Here is a 26,013-nt window from a genome sequence, read left to right on the forward strand (position 1 = left end):
GCACCAAACGAAACATAAATGGCTTTAGCAAATAATAACCAAAATACATCGAACCCTTTTACAGTAGCTTTGGCATCTGGCAGCAGTAGCAGCGCGGTGACAACAGTAGTAGTTGTAATTGAATTGAGTCCGTCGATGAGTTTGTCGACAACGGGATATAACATAGTTAGTAGCAAAGGATAAAATCAGTTAAAGCTAAACAACGGTTGAATGTGAATGTGTGTTTGTGGGGGGGGGGGGGGGGGGGGAAGATGGGGTGGAAACCAAATAAAGTTAAAAGGTCTTCTAACGTTTCATATTCGCGATGTGCGTGTGAATGTACCACATCACACATCCATATTCACGATCCACGATGCACGAATGTAAATGTCATCCAAATCGACTTATATTTTCTATGGCATATTTAAAAGCTGACATCGAATGCTTCCGTTGAAGTGTTGAAAATCTCATCGCGCTTACAACACTTCGGATATAATGGTGTAAATACGGTTTGCTGATGACACGAGATGTGCCACACAATTTGCTTTCAGTTTTATTTGGCCAAACAAAGGTTTTTGTATTTTCCGGCCAACACTTTTTGTCATTGATTTACAGGGCTCTATCATTTGAATAAGGCATAACCGTTGATCAGGTGCTCAAGAATGCTGCCATGAATCTAACTGATTTTGATGAACGAAGCGAATGAGCCGACTATTGTCAATGGAATGGACTTGGTCGTTGATAATGGTGCGTATATGTGTCGCCATATTATTTTTTTAACTAAAAACAAACACTCATTTGCATTACGCATTTATTTTATATGCACATCAAATGAGCGATTTGAATAGCAACGCATAATCACATTACCTTCATACCTCATACATGGGAGATGAAGAAGATGAAAAAAAATGGTATCGCATATATGCTTAGCAAACGGAAACGCATTCTTTCACATTGCTTGCTGTTTTGCACATGATTTAAATATGCAAAATGAGTGTTATTATGTGCCAGTACGGCGAAACAAATAAAATCCGTGTAAGTAAACGAGATGATTTGATTCGCGTGTAAGGTGCGCGCTTGTATGTTGTATATGTGAAACGCTCATGAGACCGTCGGAACGGATTTCATGAAATACATACGCGCATTCAGTAAATCGTATCTTTCGTATTTGAGAATGCGGCAAACAAATCTGCTTGAATATTTACCAAACAAATTTAAGAAATAAATTTTATTCACAATTTCCATATGCTCAAGTGTTTTGCTAGCAAAATACTTTGGATTAATTCAAAACGGTGTCGAAGTATACACGATAGACGTGCGCTCATTTGTTTGCCAATGTGTGTGTATGTGTACTTTTGTATGTACACTTGAAAACATAGAATGCTAGCAACGCGACAAGCACTTGATGCAAGGAATTTTATTGAATTTTGCTTGTTGTTGGTAATGTTGGTGGTACTTGGTTGGTCGTAAAAGGCGCGCCAAAGCAATTTAGAATTTTGTACAAGCATTTTATATATATATATAACATCTCGTTCGGCCGGAAAAATGGTAAACCTGTAATATTCGCAGCACAAACGCTTCGATTTTCATGTATAGCCTTTTCATCAACATTTGCTTGTTCATTTCATTACATCAAATTTATGTGCATTGATCACATTTTCACGAAAATGACAGGCGCATTCATTGAATATTCATTCACATCAATTATGATGAAGTATTGGTTTCCTTTAGCGCATTAACTATCAACATACTCAAAACAAATTTGATAATATGATTGGAAAAATCGCAACTAAATTAAATATAAACGCACACAACCTAAAACCTGCCACATAAACATTGTGCATTATTACAAGCATGCACATCTAAAATCATTTTTCCGTCATTGCATGAATTTTGGCGGAGTGTACGCCCATGCGAGGATACAACAAAAAAATGTCAATGATTTTATTTGATTTCAAGGTTATAAAGGCTTAGTTTGAAGCCTTCAGCGTTATAAATTCTCTACCAAATGTAGAATAGTATGAAACAAAGATGTTTGTTTGTTGTTCTTTTTCAAAATTAAATGGTATTGCCCGTTTGATGCGACCAGTTTTGGTTTCGCTATTTTTCCATTTTATCTGCTTCGCTAAAATCAAAATATATTCGCTTCACTTTTACGCCATACCATGCGCTATTCAATTCACCAAATTCGTGCATAAACACGTATTTTATGCAAGAATTAAATCACAACCAATCACAATGACGCTGTGCCAGAACAAAGAGAATATAATTTCGTTCAAATTGCACGATAGAGATGGTTATGCCACCATTATATCACAAATTCAAATTTGTTAGCCTTTCAAAGTTAATTCAGTTGATTTTATGTGAGCCTATCTCATATAATTAAATGTGATTTAATGGCATTTTAAATGCAATTTATGGCGCAATCATAGATCGTTTATTATTATTTTGTTAACAATAAAAAAAAAGAATGTCTGTCAATAGACGTGGAACGTGTGTGATTGAAAGTATTGCGGAAATTGACCACGGAGTGTTCTGCTGAATATCATTAACGAATTTGAAGTCCATTAAGTTATTGAATTTCAAAGAAACCACATTCGGATTGAAATGTGTTTGCCTCAATTTCAACTGTATTAGCAGCCAAAATATGTATAAAGAGATGATCTTAGAGAGATGGCAGACATGCCAAAGCGCAAAACTCGGCAAATGAAATGCATAAAAGCAAGAAGTAGCACTACAACAATAATACCACATGAAAGAGAATGGATCAAACCATCGTTTGCAATACACATACGCAATGTACACATACACATCGTGTTAACTGATTCAACACTAAAACGTAATAATAAAGTACATTTTACTGCTTCATGTATGGCAAAGGCCGTATGCAATGTATATCGCAAAAAAATCAACAACAAAATATGAAAAAAAAATAAAAAAAATGCGGCAATCACACAGGCCCAACGCATCAACGGTGGCAATGGCAGCAACAACAGATACAACAGCAACATCAAAAATTAAAGCGAAAAGAAACAAGAAACGCTTGTTGTAAAATTTACTGCTGCCAATATACCTGCGTTGGAATTTTGCTAGACACCTCAGTCTTTCTGGTGTTTCCAGCTATAGCGCATACAAATTCGACAGCATTCGGTTTGTAACTAATTCATTATTTAACATCGTGCCACAAAATTTATCGTAAACAAAAATTTGTTCAGTGGATTTCGAATCAGTTGTGTGTTGCACGCGTGTTTATTCTCACGTTACCGTTGAACATTTATTGAACGTTTTCATTGTGTTTGTTAAAAAAGAAACAAAAACAAAAATTCTATGGAATAATCAATTTCATTTTTTTCCTGGAATAACTTCAATTTTTATTTATTTTAGTTTTTTTTTTCTCGCCACAACCCAAGTAATTGTAATTTAATAATAATTTTTGTGTGTTGACAATTCGCCTTGTCATTTTATAGAATTTTATCATTTTCAGAACCATCGTTTTTTTAACTACTTAACGATTGAAAAATTCATCAATCAACAAAGTTTATGGTAGCGATGAATTAGACAAATTTCAGCACAAAGTTATTTATAAAAAGTGTTCAAATTCAAAAATTCACATTAAAATCGCACATTGAAAACACAAATTGATACAAAAAGTGAAAGTTTAATTACGAATTAATATATATAGAGATTTGCATTTGGTCGACTGATTTTGTGGAGTAAAATCAATTGGGCAAATTGACCACATTACGCAGCACCAAAGCCGATTGGAATGTTTTTGAAAAAAAAAATGCCTTAAAAATTCGCACACACACAACTCATGCACAAAAGAAGGCAATCAAATAAAACAACGTATGAAGAAATCGCTCAAAATACTTGTTGTTTTGCGCAATTTCAACAACTAAATTCAACCGAATGCATTATAAATGAAATTAAATGTATTTAGAAGTCAAGTGGCACGCATAAATAACAACGTGAGTCTATCGTGCAAATCAGCACTTTCTCGGTTCTATTTTTGCAGACATACGCAGTGGCTTTTAGTTCAGTCATGATAATTAGTTCTTTTTTGGCTTAACAAAGTCCAATCATATTGGATAAACAAAGTAAACTGAAAAAAAATAGAGAATTTGTCAAAAATTCTAGTGTTGAGCATTATTGTTTACCGGCTGTGGCTAGCGTTTGCCATTTGGTTTAAGTAAATTAAACGTGTACGTTTGCAGATGCATCTACTTGTTTCATCAACTGAACATCTAGCCAAGCTGAACGTCTGTGTTTGAATAAAATTGCATTCATCTTGAAAATATGTAAGCTGTGAGCAAGCCACACTGATTGCGTAGTTGAACATTTGAAACAAAAGACTATCGCAATTATTTTTTTTTTTCTATTCTCTCCTCATCTTTTTCTTGAGGTTAACAGCCAGAATCGTGTTCGTGTGATTAACATTGAAATTCATTCGAATGAGAAAACAAATGAAGAAAAATTCATCATTTATTTTCAGGCGAGGCATTTAAAAATATCCAGTATTTTTGCAAGATGTGACAAAGTTAACACGTGTCAAATATTTGATTTGATTGAATTAAAGCAATGCATTAAGAAAAAGATGTCCAAAGTAAATCGCAGCCGAAAAAAAGCAGTTCACCGCTTGAATGACAGAGCGAGTAAATTTTTTTTTCGATGTGCAATCATTTAATTCACTTTCAATGCAATAAAATAGAAACCATACGCGCGCGTGTATTCATTTTTTCTTTCCATGTGTAAAAGTCACATGTTTGTTGGATTAATAGCTGAAATCGTAAGAAATGGGTGGAAAAAATGCATTAGTGTACACTTATATACCGACAAAAATTAGCGACAAATATTCACCATGTTCTATAGTGTGTTGCATTGAAGTCTGCTTTGTCTGCATTCGGCATTTAAACACTGTACCAGTACAATTTGTACGTGTTGTGCACCGATTACATGATCGATTGTAAAAGCTAAACATCGAACCGAGCAAGCGAGCGACCAACCGAACAACAACAACAACAAAAAACACAGAAACAAGAATCAGATACAGAAAGAAAAAGCAACACCAACAAACCATAAATGCATAAAGTCTTTAATGGCAAACTGTGTGCATGGTGAAGAAGTATATTGCATGTATTTTGCAAACAGACTGCAATGATGCGAGAGATAAAAAAAGTGTGTACAAACCAAAAAGGGGTCTCTTTACTCGCACACATACCAAACCAAGCAACCAACAAAAGAAACCACCAACATTCACTCGTCTACTCAAAAGTAGAAATTCCATTGCATTAGTAATACATTCACACGCATTTCACAATAAATTCACTTTTAAATCGATCAATGGATAAATAGCCACTGTATATAGAGCCGTCTAAAATATAAAACGAGTATTATGAAGCGACGAACGTTAAATTATGGATTATAAATTGAACGTGTTTGTGATGAAATGTGGTAGGAAGAGAACTCTTGCTCTTAGCATTCATTTTAGAATGTCTATTTGTAATCCATTGAGAAGACCTGATACTGCATCGATGGAACGAATATATTTCTGTCTTTTTTAAAGAAAAATATGAGAAACAAAGGTTGTGATCTGTTGAACGATTTGCATTCCAATCGATGTGAACGCTTTGAATATGGCAATTGATTGTTTTCATTAGAGCGTCGTAATAGAGTCATGGAGGGCATGACCATTGACACATAAAAATGGGTAAACATTTATATGTGCCAATTTTATTAACGGCGTCAATCATTTTCGGCTGCTTGTTATTCTTTCTTTTTTCTGTCTTTCTCAATATAAAAAAATTAACAAAATGTCGCTAATTTGACGTCGGTGAATTCATTCATGCATTTGTGTTACAAGTGAAATCACATCACATTGTGCTACTGTACAATATTTATTACACTATATTACATCATCGATCGTTTTTTTACTTTTTTTGCTTTAATTTTTATTTTCTGGTTTATAAGCATTGTGCACTTCTTTCGTCTGGCTCATATACATTGAATACGAATGCATGTGGTTCGTTTTTGAATGAATACAAAAAAATGCGGTTTATATTTGGTTTCACCAAAGAACTTTAATCGTTAACATTGCACATGTTGTTATTTTTACCATCTCGTTCATTCCTTAAATTAATTATTGCTCGTTTACCGGGTTATTCATACTGCTGTTTTTATTATGGTTGTTGTTGGGCCGGTATTTATACATCCATGTATATATATATATTTCACCGGTTTGGTGGGATATTTGCAAATATGTGCCGTGTATGGCTCAATTTCGATAATTCCGTGGGCAAACACCAAATTGCCGAAAAGAAAAAAAAAAACTAGTTTTGTCAATAAATCAAGTAGTAAAACAATGAAACCATCATAAGAACTATGTGAAACATGATGAATCATATTTTATGCGCTTACTATTTCAAATATTTTGATATTTGAATTGCAACAGAGTGCAATAGAGCGATAACATACAAGAGTATTTGAAGTGATGAAATTTTAATGAATTTTCCACCTAATTACACCTTTTTTTTGTTTCTTCGAAGAATCCAAACAATACTGCATTGACATATTCCCTTCTCAAAATAACAATAATAACATTTAACTAGCATTTTGTAACCGAAATATTTTTCAATCGAAATATTTTTCACTCTGTTTCATGCGTTTCACTATTGTTTGTTTGTGTTTGGGTCATTATTGTTATGTATTGAAATCAAGATATTAAATGTTCAAGTGTTACCAAAACAACCATTAAAGTAGTTTCGCTTCAATAAATTTCGGTACGCATTACTGTTTGTGTCCATTGCTTTAGTTAAATGAAATGAAAAAAAAAAATGGTATCAGTTTGTGAACGCGTTTATACATAACCGTACATAACTTATGATGTATCGCCAAAATTACGAATTAAAAAGAGGCTTGGCCATGAATTGAATGTTTTTCACCGAATTAAAATCGTCTTTTGTCGTTGTGACCGTCAACGGACATATCTTATTATTAATCATTTATAATAAGAGAAAAAGAGACACGCAAACAAAACCATTACAATTGTAACGGCACTACATGAACTTTACGATTAAAAAAATGCGGTTTTTTTTAAATATAAATAAAAAGGTTTTCTTTGTTTTCAACCAGATTGTCTGACAGACATTTAAATCATCGTGAAATTATAAAATTAAATAGCAACGCAAACGACGAAACAATAAAAATATGGAACACACAGCCAAAGTGGAAGCTCTCGATAGCGTTGAGGAAGATCGTGTACGAAAAATGTATGCAAATCGCAGCATTCTTATAACAGGTGGAACTGGATTCTTGGGCAAAGTTTTAATTGAAAAATTTTTGAGGTAATTTCTTGTTGTTTGATTTTGGTGACCATGTCACGTGCATTCTTGCTTCTTTCAAAATATTCACGTAGAATGAAGAAATGTCAGACGACGGAATTCAACAAATAACTACATTTATTTTGAATGAAATTCCGTACCCTTTTTTTACCACTTATTTTACTGATGCACTTATTTATACCTCGTTCTCTGTAGAACTTGTCCAGAAATAGAAAAAATTTATTTGCTTGTTCGACCAAAGAGAGGCAAACAGCCGGCTGACCGCTTGGCTGATATTTTTAGCAATGTGGTAAGTAGCTAAATATCTTGATAAACAATTTCATTGTATAAATGTTCTTGAATGCATTGTTCTCTTCAAAAATATCGCCATTTATGCAAGCTTTCAAAAAATCAAATGAAAAAAATTGCATTCAAGAATTTTTGAATAATATGCCAGAATTTGACCGAATAAGGAAAGGCGGCCAAGTGCCATACGATTATTATACCGATACGATTAGTTTGTAGTGTTGTTGACATTAACAGTTTATACTATGTGTCAAATTTCACATTGTCTGGTCATAAGACATTGTTGCACATTTTTTTCTCCAACCGATGGTAACTGTCATTCAATGGACGGCAATGAATTGAGAGAAGAAAAAAAGATGAAATATCCAAGGCTAATGTGCATTATCAATGTTATAATTGTTAAAAATTAGATGAACATTTCAATAGATTAGGTGCTCATATATCGTGCCTATTTCGTAATCGAATGGAAATTGATTCAAAGCCGATGTGAAGAAGGCCGTTTATTATTAAATTATATACATATTAATTGATATTTAATTAGGTTTTATAAGTTAACAACAGTTCTCGGCCATTGACGAGATTGCTGCATAATCTTATTTATTGGCAATGTATGTACGGTCTTTTGAACCATGGAATTTTGTGAATTTCTCTTTTATTTTGACAGCATGTCAAAATTACGTGATTTATTCGGCTACAATTCTCTGTTCCAAATTTAAAAAAAAACGTGCCAACACAAGAAATATATCTCAATTTCATTCAATTTGACTCCAGTCAGTTTGATTCCTTGAAATATTAGTTTGTTTTCTCAATGTTTTGCATCGCCATCGCCAATATTCGTCATGAATCATGATAACTAATTCGTCAATAGACATTACTGACATTTTATAAATCAATTGATTGCATTTGTTTTGAAATTTTCGATTTTCGTATTTCAATTTAAGTAAAAGTCATTTGTTGTTTCAAAAAACAAAAGTGCACAGAGTTAAAAATGTTTTCACTGTTTTTTTTTCTAGTTATTTGACGGATTGAAAGAAACTCGAGGACTGGACACGATCGTTAATCAATGTCATGTGATTTCCGGTGATTGTTCGTTACCTGATTTGGGCATCTCGGATGACGATCGAAAATTGTTAGCTGAAAATGTTTCAATTGTTTATCATTGTGCTGCCACCGTTCGTTTCGACGAAACATTGAAGCGTGCTGTTTTGCTGAATACCCGTGGCACCAAACTGATGCTCGAACTGAGTAAAACATTCAAGAAATTGGCGGTAAGCAAAAAAAAATAGATTGAAAATTGCCAATTTATAGAACAACAATTGCAATTTTTCCATTTCAACACCAAACTTTTCGATAATTTATCAATTATTTGATGTTTTCTGCAGCTATTTTGCTATGTATCGACATCATACTGTCACTTGAATGAAAGATTACTCATGGAAAAACCATATCCAGCACCAGCTGATCCACATCGAATCATTAAATCGATTGAATGGCTTGACGAGGATATTGTGCATACGATGACCAAACAGTGAGTATTTTGTGCAATGTCAATTATTGCTTATACACCCCGTTCTTCTTCTTCTTATTCTTCTTATCAAAAATGCATTGGTCTGTTGTATTTGTTTTGTAGAATTTTGGGCGGATTTCCAAATACATATGCGTTCACAAAGTGTTTATCGGAAGCATTGGTTGTCGAACAAATGAATGAAATGCCAGCTGTTATAATGCGTCCGTCAATTGTAATTCCGATTCGATATGAACCGATCCCAGGTTGGACAGAAAAACATTAAATGAAGTGTGGAATTCATTTATTGACTATTTTCATTTATTCATAAGGTTGGACCGATAATATTAACGGACCCACTGGTTTGCTTATTGGCGCTGGTAAAGGTGTACTTCGTTCGATGTATTGCAATTCAAGCAGTTATGGTGACTATTTGCCGGTTGATTATGCCGTTAACGGAATTATGGTTTCGTCATGGAATTTCGTCTACAACAAGTATGTAAATTCGTTTCATTTGCATTTCATTTTTCATTGTAAATTCTTTTCGTTTTGCAAATTGCACAGAGATTACGATCGACGTGTTTATCATTTGGTGAGTTCAGCCGAAATCAAAGTGTCTTGGAAAGAATTGATTGATTGTGGTCGTTGGATAATTTGTAACAAATTGCCACTAAATGGCGTTGTTTGGTATCCAGGCGGTTCAATGAAGAGTAATCGCTTGCATCATAACATCTGTTGTATACTATTCCATTGGATTCCAGCTATTTTGATCGATTGCTTATTGTTCTGTCTTCGATATCCGCCTGTGTAAGTATTCGTGTGGTACAATAACAACAGCAGAATGAAAAAATAAGATTCGTTTTCGAGGGTTTTCCACTTTCTGTGTGTCTTCTCTTCCTCTTGTTTGTTTCGCTTGTTTTGTTTCATATTTTACCATTGCAATGATAATTGGCCAATTAATTAAATGTCAATGTTCTCTCATTCACATAAAAACAGACTGTGCCGGGTTCAACGAAGAATCCAAAAAGGTTTCGATGTATTCGAATACTATGCAAACAATCAATGGGACTTTGACAACAGCAATGTACTGTATATGCGTACAATAATTAATGAAATCGAAGCAAAACGCTACGCTATTGAGGATAAACGTATGTATATCGAGTGCAACCGATTTGACATAAATAATACACCACATGAAATTATTCATTTAATGTTGTTATTATTATGCTTTTCTAACGTTTTTAGAAATTGATATGTACGAATATTTTGAGCACTGCATTCATGCCGCCAGATTGTACATTTTGAAGGAGAGCGATGAGACAATTCCAGCTGCAAGACGTCACATGAAAGTGTATGTGCTTTTATTTTTCTCCTTCAAACCTATTTTATAATTCAATCAATTAAATCAATGCACATTTCGATTTACAGAATGTACTGTGTCGATCGATTCGTTCGAATTTTGATGCTTGGCCTATTTATTTACTATGTGGGTGGAGCAATATTTGGTTCATTTTTCTCCACCAGTTCAGTGTTGATAGCCGATTCAATTGTTGACACATTGGACGCAAATATATCGGCATAATATTGGTAGCTCATAAGATTTCTTTGTTACTATTACTAGCTACTTTTACTCGCAGCGCATGGCTGACGCTCTACTATAATCAACACACCTTTAACAACAATTCTTTTGCGGGGCAACCAGAAATAGACACCATTTTTAGTGCAATCGACAATTTAATCAACATAATTACTATTTTATATGAAATATTGAAAAAATCGTTTTTAAATATATGGATTATGTTTAAAATTGAATAAAAAGAAAATAAAACAAAAATATGCATGTGGATAGTGTATTATTATTGGTTAATTTTAAATTCTATTACAAATTGTTGTTGTTTTTCTTTTGTGTATCTATAATGCATACGCGTTGGTAGTTCTTGCTTACACAATACACCGACAAACAAACCGTATGCAATTATGGTAATTAGTGATTTGTGGTGGCTTTTAAAAGTGCGCGTGAATTTCGTAATCAAATCAGTGCATGAATTCAATTCGTTGAAAATTTCGTCGCTGGTTATGGCATAGTTAAGTGGTGTTCATTGTTGTGTTTCCGCTGATGATAATGATGATGATGATGACGACGATGATGATGATACTGTTGTTTCGCGCGTTTCACTTAAGTGGTTATGTTGATGACACATTTTAACGAAGAGTATGTGCAACTTTTGTGAACGTAAACGATCCATAGTTGTGCAAAAGAATACTTAAATATTCTTTAAAATTCATAAAGAAATCAAATATTTAGATGATATTGCATTGAAACAAACTCTCCAAGTATATTGTGTACTGTAATTTTCAACATAAACACGACGTAACAACAAGTAATCGAAATAATGTCTTCAACTTCATATGTGGAGCACAAACCATTTTTAGAGAAAATCAGCACACTCATGAGAAGGCGAGAGATATAGTGTGAAAAATGAAACACATATAGCACAAAACTTAGAAGCAATACACAACGTGCTATGTCAAATCATGTGATATATCCTGGTTTAATGCACACACACTTTTGTAAGCGCTTATTTATTCATTTACATTAAAGCAAAAGTAATTAAACGGAAAATTGTGTTCACCGCGTTTGATTTCTACATCAGATTAACGCACAAAAGCAAAAACAAAGTAAAACCATGACGCATTGAATTGAGCAGACAATGTGCATACAACGTGCAATGATGGTAATAATAATGATGAAGGTGTTTGAATGGCATTGCTTGCGTGCTTAATTTTTCTATTCTTCACGATGATCATGTAAACTCACTGAAATCGAATATGAAGTGCGTTTTTACATCTTCCACGTTAAATGTGGAAGAGAGAGAGAGAGAGAGATAGATAGAGGATTGCCTCATTGTCAGAAGTTGATGGAAAATGTATGGATAAAGAAAAAGTGGTTTTTCAACGTTTTCATCTCAAATGTATGTGCGTTTATGTGTGTGACAGTGTTTTTGACGCGGTTTCCACAAACTTATCACTCTTATCACAACAATAGAGGAAAAGCCCATTGTAGACACACCAAAAAATGCCGCCACTTAGAAAGATAGAGAGAAAGAGAAAGATGAACGTGCTCTGGTAAAGTGCTTCGGCTTAACTTAACTCAACTTAACGATAACTTTCAACAAGATATTTATACGAAAGTTCTAATGAATGCTTCTTATGTTTGTGTTCCTGTCACTTGTGTTTGCGCAGTACTCATTCTCTCTCTCGTGCGCGCTCTCTTTCTCTTATCACATGTGCATTTTATGGTAAATTATACAATGTATATTTGTTTACATTTGCCCATATATTCATAAAATGTGAAGAAAATCAGACATTACATAGGCAAATGTGTGAGTTTTAATCTTAATCTGCTGATGCCGATGCCGATGTCTTACGCGCTTGATTCGTTCAATTTATATATGGTGTCATTGTGCTTAGATTAACATGTCTGACAATCTTTATATGCATGTGTGTGAAATTCAACAAGAAAAAAAATATTTTCTTAATTCCATACCAGCAAAGTGATTTGGATGGTGATGGGTGTCTTGATTAATCTCCTCCTTCGTTTCACATACAATTATAACAAAGAAAAAGTGGAAGCCGTATAAAGAGACGAAAAAAACGCGCTTGAAATTGCCAATTGAGAAAAATGGCTGATTTGCATGAGATCTTTAAGTGGCTTCTTCATCATCGCATTCATATCAACTTTTGTGTGTGTGTTCGGCCTAGTTTGATTCACATCTTCACCTCACGCTCGATTCATTCCATGTTCATGTTCACACATGTATATCATAATGTTGCTGCCACTTATCATTGCCAAAATGAGTGAAGATTCTACACGAACACAAAGATTCGTACATGCACGCATAATGAATTTTTGGTTAATAAGAATCAGTGCAAACACCATACTTCGATTAGATAAGATGTTTTTTTTTTCTTCTTTGCTTTCCTTACATTGCGAATTTTATTATGCCATTTATATTCATCAATTGTTAAGTGTTGAGGTGTAACCATGTTACAAACCATGCATACAACATTCTATCTGCACTTTATTCCCTCATTCAAGGTGCACGTGCGAATGTCTCTAGTGTGTTCTATTCCTTCTTTTCACTCTCTCTCCGTCTCTTCTTTTTTTTCTTCTTCATCTTATACACTACGTATCATTCCATCTTCATGCATACGAAGTGTACGAACATTGAGCATACATGAAAATTATCCCATAGCATCTTTCGACTTTGCACTCCAAAAATTAACATCTAATCAAACTGTTTGTAGCCTACGTCACCAAATGTCGACTACACACTCATTTTTCTTGGTTATCCTTTATCTCTTTTGCAACTTTTTCCTACAGTTTCTATTAAATTTCTTTGCGCTTTTTCTCTTCAATTTCGGTTTATATCATTATCTCTGTTTTGTTTTTATCAAAATTCGCATTGCTTTATTGTTGCGGCACACAGATTTGTTGCCAATGATTGTGAACGACTGACGATTGTATTATTTTGGTAAATACCATTGTTATTTAGATAACATGACCTTGACAGCGTTCGTGAGAGTATCACTTCCAACTACATCGCAGTAACCATTGAACTGAATGAAGTTCGTTGTTCCATTGAATTGGGATCGTATTCCATTTTGTCAGATTATTATTGCTTGAATGATTGTGCGCAAGTATACGCTGAATGTAAATGACATTTTGCATTTGTGAGACGAATTGATTTCAATACTTTTCCGGTTAAACGTCCATATATTTGAGATTTACCAGTTCTATAGACTGTTGCAAACATTCCCACCGATTTATTGACTCAATCCGGTTGAGTTCGTCGGATAGCGAATCTTATTGCCTTCCATAAACATTCTCTTTGTCATCAATATATGCATTGTGTTGAATGTCTTGCGTCACATGGTGGCAATCTAACATGAAGATTCGCCAAATTAATTCCTCTGTATTATAGAGGAATTTGTATATCTGTGTGACATTGTGTGAGCTAGTGTGGTCACAGTGTCTTTCTCTCTCTTCCATCACTTCTGGTACCCACCAACAGGATGAGCATAACTTTTCTGATGCTCTTTCTAATATTTACACTTTCAGTAAATTCGCGTCTTTTCTTCTCCACTTTTGCTAACTTCACTTATAAGTCATTTATTTTTTACAATAGCATTTCCCGTTGAGCAAACAATTGTTTGCATGGCGATTGCCAATGAATGGCACAATATCCACGCATAAAGTTTACATTAAAATAGACAAAATGAATAATAGATGTCGATTTTCTCAGTCACAGCGTACATCAATCGTGCATTTTATAATGATGAGACAAGAAAGAAAGTAAAAATGTCACGACGACACAGCAATAGAAAAGCAATAATTTTCGTTTGAAAGGGCCCAAATCGTATCGAATGGCATTTGGTGTGGGAATAATGTGGTGCACGAGCGTCTACGAACAAAATATGTCTCAAGTACTGTACATGGTAGGTTTGGACGGAAGAACGATATAGAGAATATGTGATGAAGTCACTCTTTCTTTCCAAGTGTATCGAAAGAAGAAATGTTAAGAATTCTCAACGCCACTTCGCCCGTCAAAGAAACTGAAATCGAAATGAGTTGCAAACAAAAGTCGAAGTGTTAAAAGTGAATTCTTATTCTTAATCTCACGCCTGTCGCCTTACGTTTGTTGTGTGTTATTTTTATATTTTACATTTTCTTTCCCTTTTTTTCTTCTTCTTTGTTTCATTTTTATTTAGGCATTTTCCTCATTGAGTTCATTGTCTTTCCTGTGTATATCAAGCTCGCGCGCGCTATGCTTTACTCATTGTTTTTACGAAATTTTTGTTGACAACGTCTGCCATTAAGTACGCTACTTGCTCGTCAAAATGATGTGTAATGGTTCATCATAGCACATTGGATTGTCTTTCTTCTATTTCAATTCAGGGGGCTTACTATTGAAACAAAAACATCAAAATAACGACGAAACATGAAATACCAAACGAAAAAAGAAAATTCGAACACTTTTTTTTCCGCTTTCGTCTTTGTCAAGTGTTAAAATGTCAGAAGCATGTACACAAAAATATTTAATTCGGTGTATATGTCTGCGGTTTTAAACCAAATAGCAAAAAAAAGGACGTGCGCGCCTTGGTTTTAAACCAATGAAAATGAAACGCTCGACAATGATAACAACGAATGTGTGAAACCACTACATAAATATTATGGTGTCAATCAAAGTGGTTGTATAGTGGTAACTGACCCCCCGATTCTCAACGGCAACATAAAATGCGCACACCCAACGCCTCATTACAATCTATTATGATGATTATTATTCGCAATTTGAATGCATGGGGTTTGTTTTTGTTTATTTTTTTCCTTTTATTTATCACACATTTCGTCTTGTATTCACAATTGTAAATATGTGGAGCCACGGCACATATGATCACTGTCATTGTGTCGATTGCTCTCTCGTGCGTTCTTTCGTCGCACTTTTTATTCACATTTTTACTATCAACAATAGCATTGCGCTCTAAGTCGTTATATAAGTAAAGAGAAAACAGGAGAGCGGTAAAGAAAAAGAAAGAAAACAATAATGTGATGAATGATGTACGCAATTTCTTTTACGGTTTGTGACTGTGCCTCGACTTGTTCTATGTTCATGTTCAATTTTTCCTTTTATTTACACAATTCATATTGTTCACCGTACGCATTGTGTCTCATCTAATGCAAATAAATAATTCTTTTTTTTTTGTAAGACGCTTTCGCTGGGATTCGAATATTTCTTAGCGTTTCCATTCCTCTGGAATATAAGGATACATTGTATTTGTATATGTGCTTTCGAGGCATTGCCAAGGAATTGTTGATATGCTACCGTAAAATATAACATAAAACATTCGATCGATGTTTTATTCAAACAAATGTTCACCAAACGCACATATCTATTCGAATCAAATAGACGACATTTTCATTTTCTCTTCTTACCGCATCCTTTCTTCTTCGTTTTCATGATTGTTGCGCTTTTTATTTGCTAAATATACGAAGATGAACTTTAACACTCCCACTTTCACTCTCTCGTATATTTAGTATTCTTATGCAAAATCGACAGAGTGCGAGGCAGATAGATAAGCAAATACACCACATATGTCAAATATATTTTTGCATTTCAAAGCACAATTGCGCTAATGGTGGTGAATTTACTTATATTTTTGCAGTTGTTAATTTATACATACAGGCACACAGGCACAAAGACACACACACACACATAACGTAATGATGTACTTTGTAACGGGATTGCTCCCTTATCGTAGTCGCTACGTTTGCTGATTTCCAGTTTATATAACATTTATTATTATCATACAAACTAAAACCACAAAACAAACTCTCGTACACAAACATCATATACCAACAATATTATTAAATATCACCTCAGGCACAATTCAAATAAATAAACATATATGCACTTTCTTATTGTGTGCGCGTATATTTTATTTACGAATTATAAAAAGGATCACTTGAACCACATGACAATGATAATAAAATACAATGTATCTTGTGTATTCGTCTTTTGTTTTTATTTAATGTTTGCGTGTTCAGTGCTCACATACATTCGTAGAAATGAGAATCTTTCGTTCGTGTTCTTGTTATCATATTTTTTTTTTTTCAATTTTGGGGCGTTGGAAAAAAAATATTCCATTGTTAATTTGGTTGAACATCATTTTCCCCCAAAAAATATACAGATTTCATGTTTCTGCCCTTTTTTTATCTTCATCATCATTCGATGCCGTTTTATGCAAGCAATTTAAATTGAGCTTGAATTTCTCTGAAAAGTCATAACCTGCATCTTGCTGCTATTAAACGAAAACGACATGTAGATATGTAGCATGTGAACTACACGATTACTTGGATTTTATTTTATTGAACTGTGAACTGATTCGAATTATTCCACCGGATAACCGTATGTTTTTTTTTTTTTTTTGAAGCGACTAAAAATAGAAGAAGAAAAAATCACGAGCATAAATGCGAATGCGTTAGCAAATTTTATCGTTTTGCTTCTTGAAACGCCTTCGAATCGTAAATGCAGAATTAAGCATTGCATAACATTTGTACAGGGAAAAAATACATTTGATGGCTCTTCAAACGTCCTTATTAAAACGCGGTTACGCTGTATTCGTATTGCTGGAGAGATTTTGTTTTTTTCAAGTAGCTTTTTTTATTTTTCCATATAATGCAACTTAGTTGCAACTAAAACAGTGTATGTTTCCCATGAAAATCAAAGAAAAAGAGAGAAAAAAACCATGAAATCTGAAGCATAGAGTGCAATTTTGCATGTATAGAAGACTTTCAAGTTAAATCTTTTGAAGTGTTGGCAACTATAAATGTTTTAACAACAATATCTTTGTATATTCGATAATACACGAGTTTTGTTACGTCGATTGGTGATTATGTATCAAAAATCGTTTATGTGACATTTAATAAATGTATGCATTCAACTTTTACAGTTTGCTTTCATCATCATCCACTGAAACAATTCAATTTTCATTCTTGAAATTTCAATTACAAAATGGTCTCAAATTGAATTGAACTGAATGAAAAAAAAATATTTTGCAACATTTCCTGAAGGGAGAGTTTCAAAGAGAAGAATCACATCTGGCTCACATTTTGGTATTTCGGAAAGAAAGAGAAAAAAAACCATCGAAATAAAGAAGCCGATCCTCATTTTTCTGCCAAATGTTGTAAATTTTGTTTGTTTAAAGCAGGGCTCGAAATTTGCACATGCTTTGTCCAATTTTCGTTCATTGTATTTTGGGTGTGAGCACTCCGGACACACACAAGCAAAAAAAATCCATATACATATTTTGCACAATTATTAATTGTATTGTCAGCATGGCTACCCTCTTAGCGGACTGTGAAGTCGCTACCACGGTTGTTGTTGCTGTTTTTTTGTTTTGCTGGCTTTTGAAAATTCAACGAATCATCAGCGAAGGTCAAAATGGGTAGTTTTGTTTTAATATATGTACATTTGCTGTTTTGTTATGTTTTAAATCTCAAAGGCCTTTTTGTTTTCACCAATAAGAATAATAATTATGGTTTTTTTGTTAGCATTTTCTTTTTAGTGTCGAGTACTTTCAGAATAATAATCATAAAGTAGAATGTTGTTGATGCCCAGCAACTAAATGCTTGTCTACATTCTCACTTTGACACATCAGCGTACTGTTAAAACGAACATTAAGGAAAAAATCTTTTCGCCGTCGTTGTTGTTTATGATTTTGTCATGTACGCTCTGCTTGTTTGTGCAACCCGTCCCCCCTCATCTAAAGAAAGATGCGAGATTTTTCCATTGCACAAATCGCAATGTCCATTAAAAGCGGACAAAAAAATGCTCTGCTTTTTTCGGGTAATTTTTCTATTCGCTTGAAACTTACAAGTGGAACAGTTTTTTTTAAATAAAAACCACCAAATGCACGTATACTACCAAAAATAAATATAACGGACGCGAGGGAAAAAAACGGGAAAAATTTAAAAGTAAAACAGAGAAACACCGTTTGCAGAGATCGTGGTAAAAGAGAAATGACGAACCAAATGAAAATTAGAGAATTAAAATGAAAATAAGTAGAATAGCATAAAACGGGAAAGTGAACGAGTGTAAATGTAATTAAACTTACCGCAATTTAACAGAATTTGTAAAAGTAAACCGATGCTAAGGACTCGCCGCCACAAACTACTGCAACTGCTATTATTTGCCTTCTTCATTTTGTAAGTTTTCGTATGACTGTAACTGGTGATGCTTTTTAATTCTCTATTATTTCGCTTTGTTGACGTTTTGTTGCTCTTCCGAATTTTCATCATTTGTTTTAATGATTTATTATTATTATTGTTTTTTATTTTTACAACACCTTATTTTTTGTTTTGTCAGGTCGGGATTTTTCTCTCTATCTCGCGAAATGCACTTTTATTTCTATCTATATTTTAAGTATGCAAAAGGGGTTTTTATTGCATTTAAACTGTATTTTGCGGGCCACTTTTTTATTTTTACTGTATAAATGCACCGGTCAATGTTTTTTCCACAATTTTCTCACAAATACAATATCACTACAAGTTAAATTTTCGTTTTGTAGCCGTTTTGGATGGAATGCAATATTAGCACTGTTTGTGTATTGATAGTCGGATGACAATGCACGGAATGTTTTCGTTTGAAAGAGTATTTTTTTTTCTTCAAAAAACACCGTGATGTACTTTCACATGCGCCTTAAAACAACACAATCAATTAACTGGAGCTAATTGCTCTGAATATGTACGTACTCGTGCATTCGTTTGAATTTCACATTGATTGTACAAAGGTCCCGTACACGATGTTATGTCGTCTGTCGCCTTTGCTGCAGGAAAAATAGAAAGAGAAATGCAAAAGAAAACATATATTAAAATACACATGAAAGAAGAGGAAGATGGGTAAAAAAAATACACATATTATATGCATTGTTCGTCTACTACTACTTGCAGTTAGTGAAACGAATGCACTTTAGCCTTTTGAAATTTTGAACAAGCCCCAATGATTACAAAGTTCTGCCAGATGAATGAATGTATATATAACATTTAGATAATGGTCGGCACTCATCAAAACGTGGTGATAAAACCGAACGAAAAATAAATAGTTTAGTCATTTGTTTATCATATGCGAATGACAATTCGAATTTTCTCTCTTGCTCTTATATGTCTCTCTTTCATTATCATATTCACTTCATCATTCCATATTCATATTATACTTATATAATGTCTGTCAAATACATTTTAATTTTGCATTAATATGAATGCAAAAAAGGGCGTATATTTATAAGAGCGTGTGTGTGTGTGCGCGCGAGTGTTTGACATTTTCTTTTGTTTTACGCATTCATATGTCCAAAAACTGAACAAAATACAATGGAATCATGGTCTGTAAATATTTATTTGCTTCCATTGAATTGAGCTCAGTCAAAGTATCCAATGCACCTTGATATGCAAATGATATCCCTGTACACCACCGATCCCATTTTGGACTTGAGATTTCACTTTTTTTCCTTTCTCTTTCTCTACATTTCACTCTCTTTCTCTCTCTCTCTCTCTCTCTCTCTCTCTCTCTCTCTCACAAATTTGAGCTCAACAGTCAGTGTTATTTTTCTACTCAAAAATGTTGCCACCCCATGGAGAGAATGTCGAGCGAGGCCTTTAAGTGAATTCCATTTCAAAATGAAAATTGAAGTGTTAAAGTAAATAAATGCATTTTTCTTCTAAATTGCGTTCTCTCTTTATTGTAGTAGCTTGATGTTTTTCGTTTGTTTGTGTACGTTCTTGCGTGTCATCTGTACCGTGTCATTTTCCCCAACCATGTCATCTTTATGCCATTTTTATGAAGTTGAACTTGATTTAGCTCGGGTGATTGTTTTCCATGTATCCATTTACTCAAATGATTTATTCGAAACTGTCATCCTTTAGCGTGTGCACGCTCCTTGAAATCTATCCGCAATTTCAGCGACACCGCATATACATTTTCGTTCATTATGCTCTTCGCCTTTTTTTCTCTGTGTCCCGCTTTTCTTCTATATTCGACGCTATTGGGTTGAGTTTTAGCGAAGCGCTTATTTTTCGTGGCTTTTTTTTGTCTTCTCCGGTTATTTCAGTACCATCAACTTGGTGTCGGTTTTTTTTTCTCGCTCGCTTACTTGTTTAGTGTTTTGAATTGAGTGTGTTTGCGTATTCATTTCACATTATCTCATTGAAATACGCCGAGAAAAATAAAGCGTGCAAATCTTATTTAGTTAAGTGAATCAGCGTTGAACGTTTAGTTGAACGTTTTTCAATACTGACTTTCAACTATTCTATCGTCCTTATGAATAAATTTCTTCAATATAGATCTTAGTTTGAGACATCGACCAATGTCATAAACACTCGTTTTTGTTTAGCACACACAAGATTACCGCCACTATCGCCAATTTTAAAAGTTTAAATTCGCCGCGGCACTGTCTCGCCCACCATTAGAACAACAAATCACATTGAACCGATGACTAAAGATGAAAAAAAGCCCCTCTCTCTCGTGGCTGTTTATCGCAGGCTATATTCTTTATTTTGTTCGTTTGCTCTGGCGCTTTTCTATCAGCATTCTGCTTCAATATTTGAATAAATATTTACTCTGCCTTAAGTGGATACTATTTGTTAATGTCTGTATTTTTATGTGCTTAGATGTGATCCAGTAAACAATTCATACAGCACTAATCATCATCGTCTTCATCTTTTCGATGATGCTGAAACCGTGTTTCATCGTTGTAACTTAACATTTCGCTCATCATCCGTTTGAGCTCTGTCTCATCTTGTCTCGACCATAGTTGTTGCGCGCGTTTGCTTCGAATTACGTACAAAATATAACGGTAGTCACAATAGGTATACTATTTGGATGATGGTTTTTTTTCTCTTTTGCTTCTTCTTTTTCTCTACTTATGACAATGAAGTGCGCTCTATTTCTGTGCTTCATACTCTTTAAACTTGCCGTACACAAAATACGAATTCTACAATTTTCCATTTTATGCTGATTTTTCTTACGTCACCCCGAAATCCATATCTTTTTCCCTTTCTCTTTTGGACCAAGAAGATAATATATTGCTTATTATGTGTTGCACACTCGTTCGGCTGCTGCTGACTTATGTTCACTTTTGGTTCCGTCCGGTGGTACACCGGTGCTACTGTTGTTAAAGTGTTTGCCAGTGCTCTTAGTGTACACACACACACACAGTTTACAGTGCACAAAAAGATTTTAGCGCTAATCATGATCAAAACAATAACATTTATTGTGCTAATTTTCATCGGCTCAAACTAGGGGACAAAGCGAGCGAGTAAAAGCATACATGTACATTGTACATCATTCTTGAGCTGCTGCTTGTTTTCCATTGCACACTTGAGTTTATCCTTTTAACTATATGCAAGCGGGTTCCGTTTTGTTGAGCGCATATACCGTGAGATTTTTCCCTTTGACAATGGCCAACAATTTATCGTTGAGCTAATGTGTGTCCTGGAAAAAATGATATGGCAAAGGACACATAGAGAGACAGAAACAGCCTGGATGCATTGAGGTACAAATTATTCTCTCAAGCATTGAATGCATATTTTAGTGGGTAAATAGTCATCATATACACACAGCAGCTTCAGCAGCAGCAATTCACCGATTGTATTTCGTTGTTTTTATGTGTGCAAATATGTGTGTGATGTTGATGTTTTCATGTCACTAACAAGGACGAACAAACGTAACTCGTTCGAGTTTTGCACGACGATATTGTATATTTTAGCTCAAGTATGCATCGTTACTCGTATTATATTATCGTATTACTTATTATTAGTTTCAGTGAATTGTAATTTCTCTCTGTTTTCTATCATCCTCCTACATTTTTTTTGGATTCCATTCTATTTTACTTTCTTTTTTTTTTTGCATCGTTATGCCATTTTTATTCGATGTGTGTGTGTATGTCTCATTTTCATAAAAACAAAATTCATTTGTATTTTTATTTGGTTTTATTTTCACTCGAGTGCCAGTGCCAAAGAACCGAAGAATCAACAGCAGCAGAGACAGAGAGGAAACTCAAGAGTTTGTTTTCTTTTGCTTTGTTTTTTTTTTTTTTTAATATAACAATATTGTAGAGAGAAACAAATTTATGGATGATTACATATGCATCCAAATGTTTTTCACACATGTGAGTATTTATTGTATGCATAGAAAATCGGAATGATTTTGGTTCCTTGTTTTTGTTACAGATGCACGGTATTTTCTCTCTTTTTCTAACTGTCAATGGATGAGAGTGTGTGTGTGTGTGTGTGCATGAGCGCGAGTATGTGTAATTCACCGAGAGCTCAGTTTACGTTTTGAAATTTATTTATATGTGGACGAGAAATGTTTCACCGTAATAGAAAATTGTTTTCTATGTGATTTCTCTAAATATCGCTATTGGTATTGCTGCCTTCAACATTGTACTCGTTCACATCGTATGCCTTGGCTTTATATTATGTCATGTATTTACTGTGGTAGTATCTATTTTTAATGCCTTGTTTTGGAACGAAGAGAGAGAGAGAGAGAAAATGTCAAAATACAAGCGATCGCGTTGTGTTTAGAATTTGTTTGTACGTATGTTGTTGTATGTTTTGATTTTTTCCGTATTTGATGTGATGATGGTCCTTTAGATGAGACAAAATGTGCACATGCGGATACAATGTGAATAAATTTTTCGTTTTTCTTCCATTCTACTTATTCTACTTCTGTTACAACATGAGTGTGTCTTTTCATTTGACTTTTGAGTCAATTCTCTATTACTTCTGACATGACACACACTTTCCATTCATACTTTGGCTTTTTAACCGAATGGCATACGCCGTAATCGTCCAATCGTCATCTGTGCACACCGTAATGTAAACAATCTGACGATCCAACTGTGAAATGCGACGAATAATGTTAGAAATACAAATAGTGCGGAAAATTGGTAATGAAATGTGAGAAATGTGACAATTTAACACTTGAATCGATGTCACTCCTTCAATTTTGTTAACCACAAGTTAAAATATACTATAGATTGTTTTTTTTTCCTCTTTTACGCTTGAATCGTTTGTCCCCAATCGAATCAAACGAGCGGTTAAATATTTTCAACGAATTTTTTTTTTCTTCAATTTGATTGAATTCACCAACAGCAGAAAAAAATAATAATACGAATACCGCTTCGACCCACACTGTGCAAAAGTAATTTGCACTCGCAAAAAGGAAAGTTGGGAAAAAATAACAAAGTTTTATTACTGTACATTAAAGCGGTTGCAATAAAGCGGTGAATGAGTTGGCGGTAAAAAGAAAAAAGAGAGAAAACAACGAAGACTGTGAACGAACGATTCTAAATCAGTCAGGTCTTCCATTTTAAAACAACCGCTGTGAAATTAGTGAATTTATTTGCTATAGATTTTCCTAGTATTTGACTTTTCTATATGTGTGTGTGTGCGCGCGTTTAGATGTGGATGAGACGAGCATTAAGACGGCAACGAGCAGTAATGTCACATCGTCGTCTGTTAGTGTTGAACACTGTTATTTGACTTCCTTTTGTTTTTAATTCCATTCTCATGCCATAATTTATTTTATTTTATATTTGTTTGCCGCTTTTCGGCTCGTGTGTGGCACTCTATTTTCCGTAGTACACTTCATTTCAACCAATTATTGTGTGCACGCTGAATAGCCGCATTTTATGTACCGTATTAATTTCTTCTAATTCTGGACAAACTCCATTCGACCGAATGAATAATGGACACACACACATATATATATAAACTTAGAAACACACAAATTGCAGATTTTCTTTCTGCACACGAGAATTTCTCTGATTCAACGTTTTTGGAATTACGTTGAGTGTATTTTGGTTACTCAATACAAATAGCAGGACATCCATCAAAATTAAATCCATTGAGTTACAGATGTACACGACAAGTAACTTAAATGATAGAGAACGAAAAAAATGCATCAGAATCAACACTTTCGATCCGTTTGTTGTTGTTGTTGTTGACAATCATGTTATTTGTTTCACAGATTGTTTTTAATGATTTGTATGCATTGTAAAATAGTCGATTGGGCGTCGACCAAATGTGTGGTTTCAGTATTTTTGAGTATTAGATTATTTGTCGTATGCTGTATGGGTGTTTTTTTCCCTCTTTGCATTAAATCTAATACTTGGGTTTTTCTATGGAGTTTTTTTTTTATTGTACTTTCATATAGTCGACGGTTCTTTTAAAAGCGCTTTAAAATGAGACATTAATGATATTTAATTCGGTTGCTTGTAAGAGCCAGTGTACCACTAATCTGTGAAAAGTGATAGAAAAAGCAAACGACGAGAGATGGATTTTGCTGCTGTATTCGTTGCATTTTAAGATGCAGTTGTCATATGCGTGTTAGATACATGATTCAGAATATATGTATACAAGATAGATGGATATGTGGTTTTGAGTGTTGTCGGTTTTTTGCGCGACGTGTTTCTTCTCCTTCTTTTTCTCTTTCGCTCCAAATGCGTCTTCTAGGTTGATGTTTACGCTGTGAATTTGTTTTGATCGTCAAAAATTATTTGTTCTGGTTATAAATTGTGTTATGTCTGTTCCGGAGAAGGCTTTGGATCCAATCCGACTCTGTGTGTCTGTGTGTTTGTGACTCAAAGATAGTATAGTTATTACAGTCACCAACAAAATATTCATGGCACACTCTAAATATGTATATAACGGTGCATAGATTTCATTCACTCATAAAATGTCGAAAATTATCACTTTTTAATTATCGCTCTTCATAAATTATCGTCTCAAGTGGAACTGGAATAATAGCTTCTTGGATTTATTTTTCATGAATCCCATTAGTATCTGTTTAATGATGTAGTACCGCTCTGTGCATATATCTATTGCACTGAATATTGATGCCCATTTCGGTCGTCTATACTCTCTTTGTCTGTCCCATTTGAAAAATGTTGCCGTCATGGATTCCACCAAAAACGGTCGTTCTATTCTATTTCTCTTCCGTATTCTGTATGCAAATACATACGTGCTTCTGCTTGCGTTATTGTTGGTTTGTGTGTGTGTGTGTGTGGGTTGGAAATGTGATAGCTCGGGATTAGTATTTAGTTTCCTGAAACGAGAAAAAATAAAAATGGTTGGTTTCATTTAATTTTTGGTTTTTATGGTTGGTGAGGTTGATTCTCTAGTTTTATGATTGCTTAAATTAGATTAATTGCTTTTAAATACGTTAAGCTAATGAAATAAATTCAATTAAGCTACAAAAACCAAAACATAGTTTAGTTTCAAAATCGAAAGTAAATACACGTTGAACACGGCAAACTTGTCAAGAGCCGATAGAAATTTGTTCCAGTTTTGAT

General features: G+C 34.1%; 2 protein-coding genes across 7 annotated transcripts in view; one reads left to right on the top strand and one right to left on the bottom strand.

Annotated features, from left to right (window-relative positions):
* LOC116338489 overlaps positions 1 to 26,013 on the bottom strand; it is a 241,244-nt gene that overhangs the window by 177,327 nt on the left and 37,904 nt on the right. For 2 of the 3 annotated variants that reach the window (XM_031763789.1, XM_031763791.1), the window contains exon 2: positions 18,781 to 19,491. In XM_031763789.1, the coding sequence (XP_031619649.1) occupies positions 18,781 to 18,964 (184 nt within the window). In that variant the 5' untranslated portion in view covers positions 18,965 to 19,491. The remainder of the gene's footprint in view (positions 1 to 18,780; positions 19,492 to 26,013) is intronic. The other variant, XM_031763790.1, reaches the window with a different exon arrangement.
* Positions 3,016 to 10,871, top strand: LOC116338488 (putative fatty acyl-CoA reductase CG5065). Of its 4 annotated transcripts, none has more exons than XM_031763785.1 (11): positions 3,016 to 3,129; positions 7,108 to 7,319; positions 7,512 to 7,605; positions 8,615 to 8,869; positions 8,984 to 9,129; positions 9,232 to 9,371; positions 9,438 to 9,600; positions 9,670 to 9,912; positions 10,102 to 10,253; positions 10,351 to 10,456; positions 10,534 to 10,871. In XM_031763785.1, the coding sequence occupies exons 2-11, from the start codon at positions 7,183 to 7,185 to the stop codon at positions 10,685 to 10,687; spliced, it is 1,590 nt and encodes a 529-aa protein (XP_031619645.1). In that variant the 5' UTR covers positions 3,016 to 3,129; positions 7,108 to 7,182; the 3' UTR covers positions 10,688 to 10,871. The 4 variants fall into 4 exon arrangements, with proteins under 4 accessions (XP_031619645.1, XP_031619646.1, XP_031619648.1 ...); XM_031763786.1 differs by lacking the exon at positions 3,016 to 3,129 and adding an exon at positions 3,553 to 3,947; XM_031763788.1 differs by lacking the exon at positions 3,016 to 3,129 and adding an exon at positions 3,553 to 3,706.

Source organism: Contarinia nasturtii, unplaced genomic scaffold, assembly GCF_009176525.2.
Source record: "Contarinia nasturtii isolate CC-2019 unplaced genomic scaffold, AAFC_CNas_1.1 Cnas_scaffold_414, whole genome shotgun sequence".
In the NCBI taxonomy this organism is placed as follows: Eukaryota; Metazoa; Arthropoda; class Insecta; order Diptera; family Cecidomyiidae; genus Contarinia; species Contarinia nasturtii.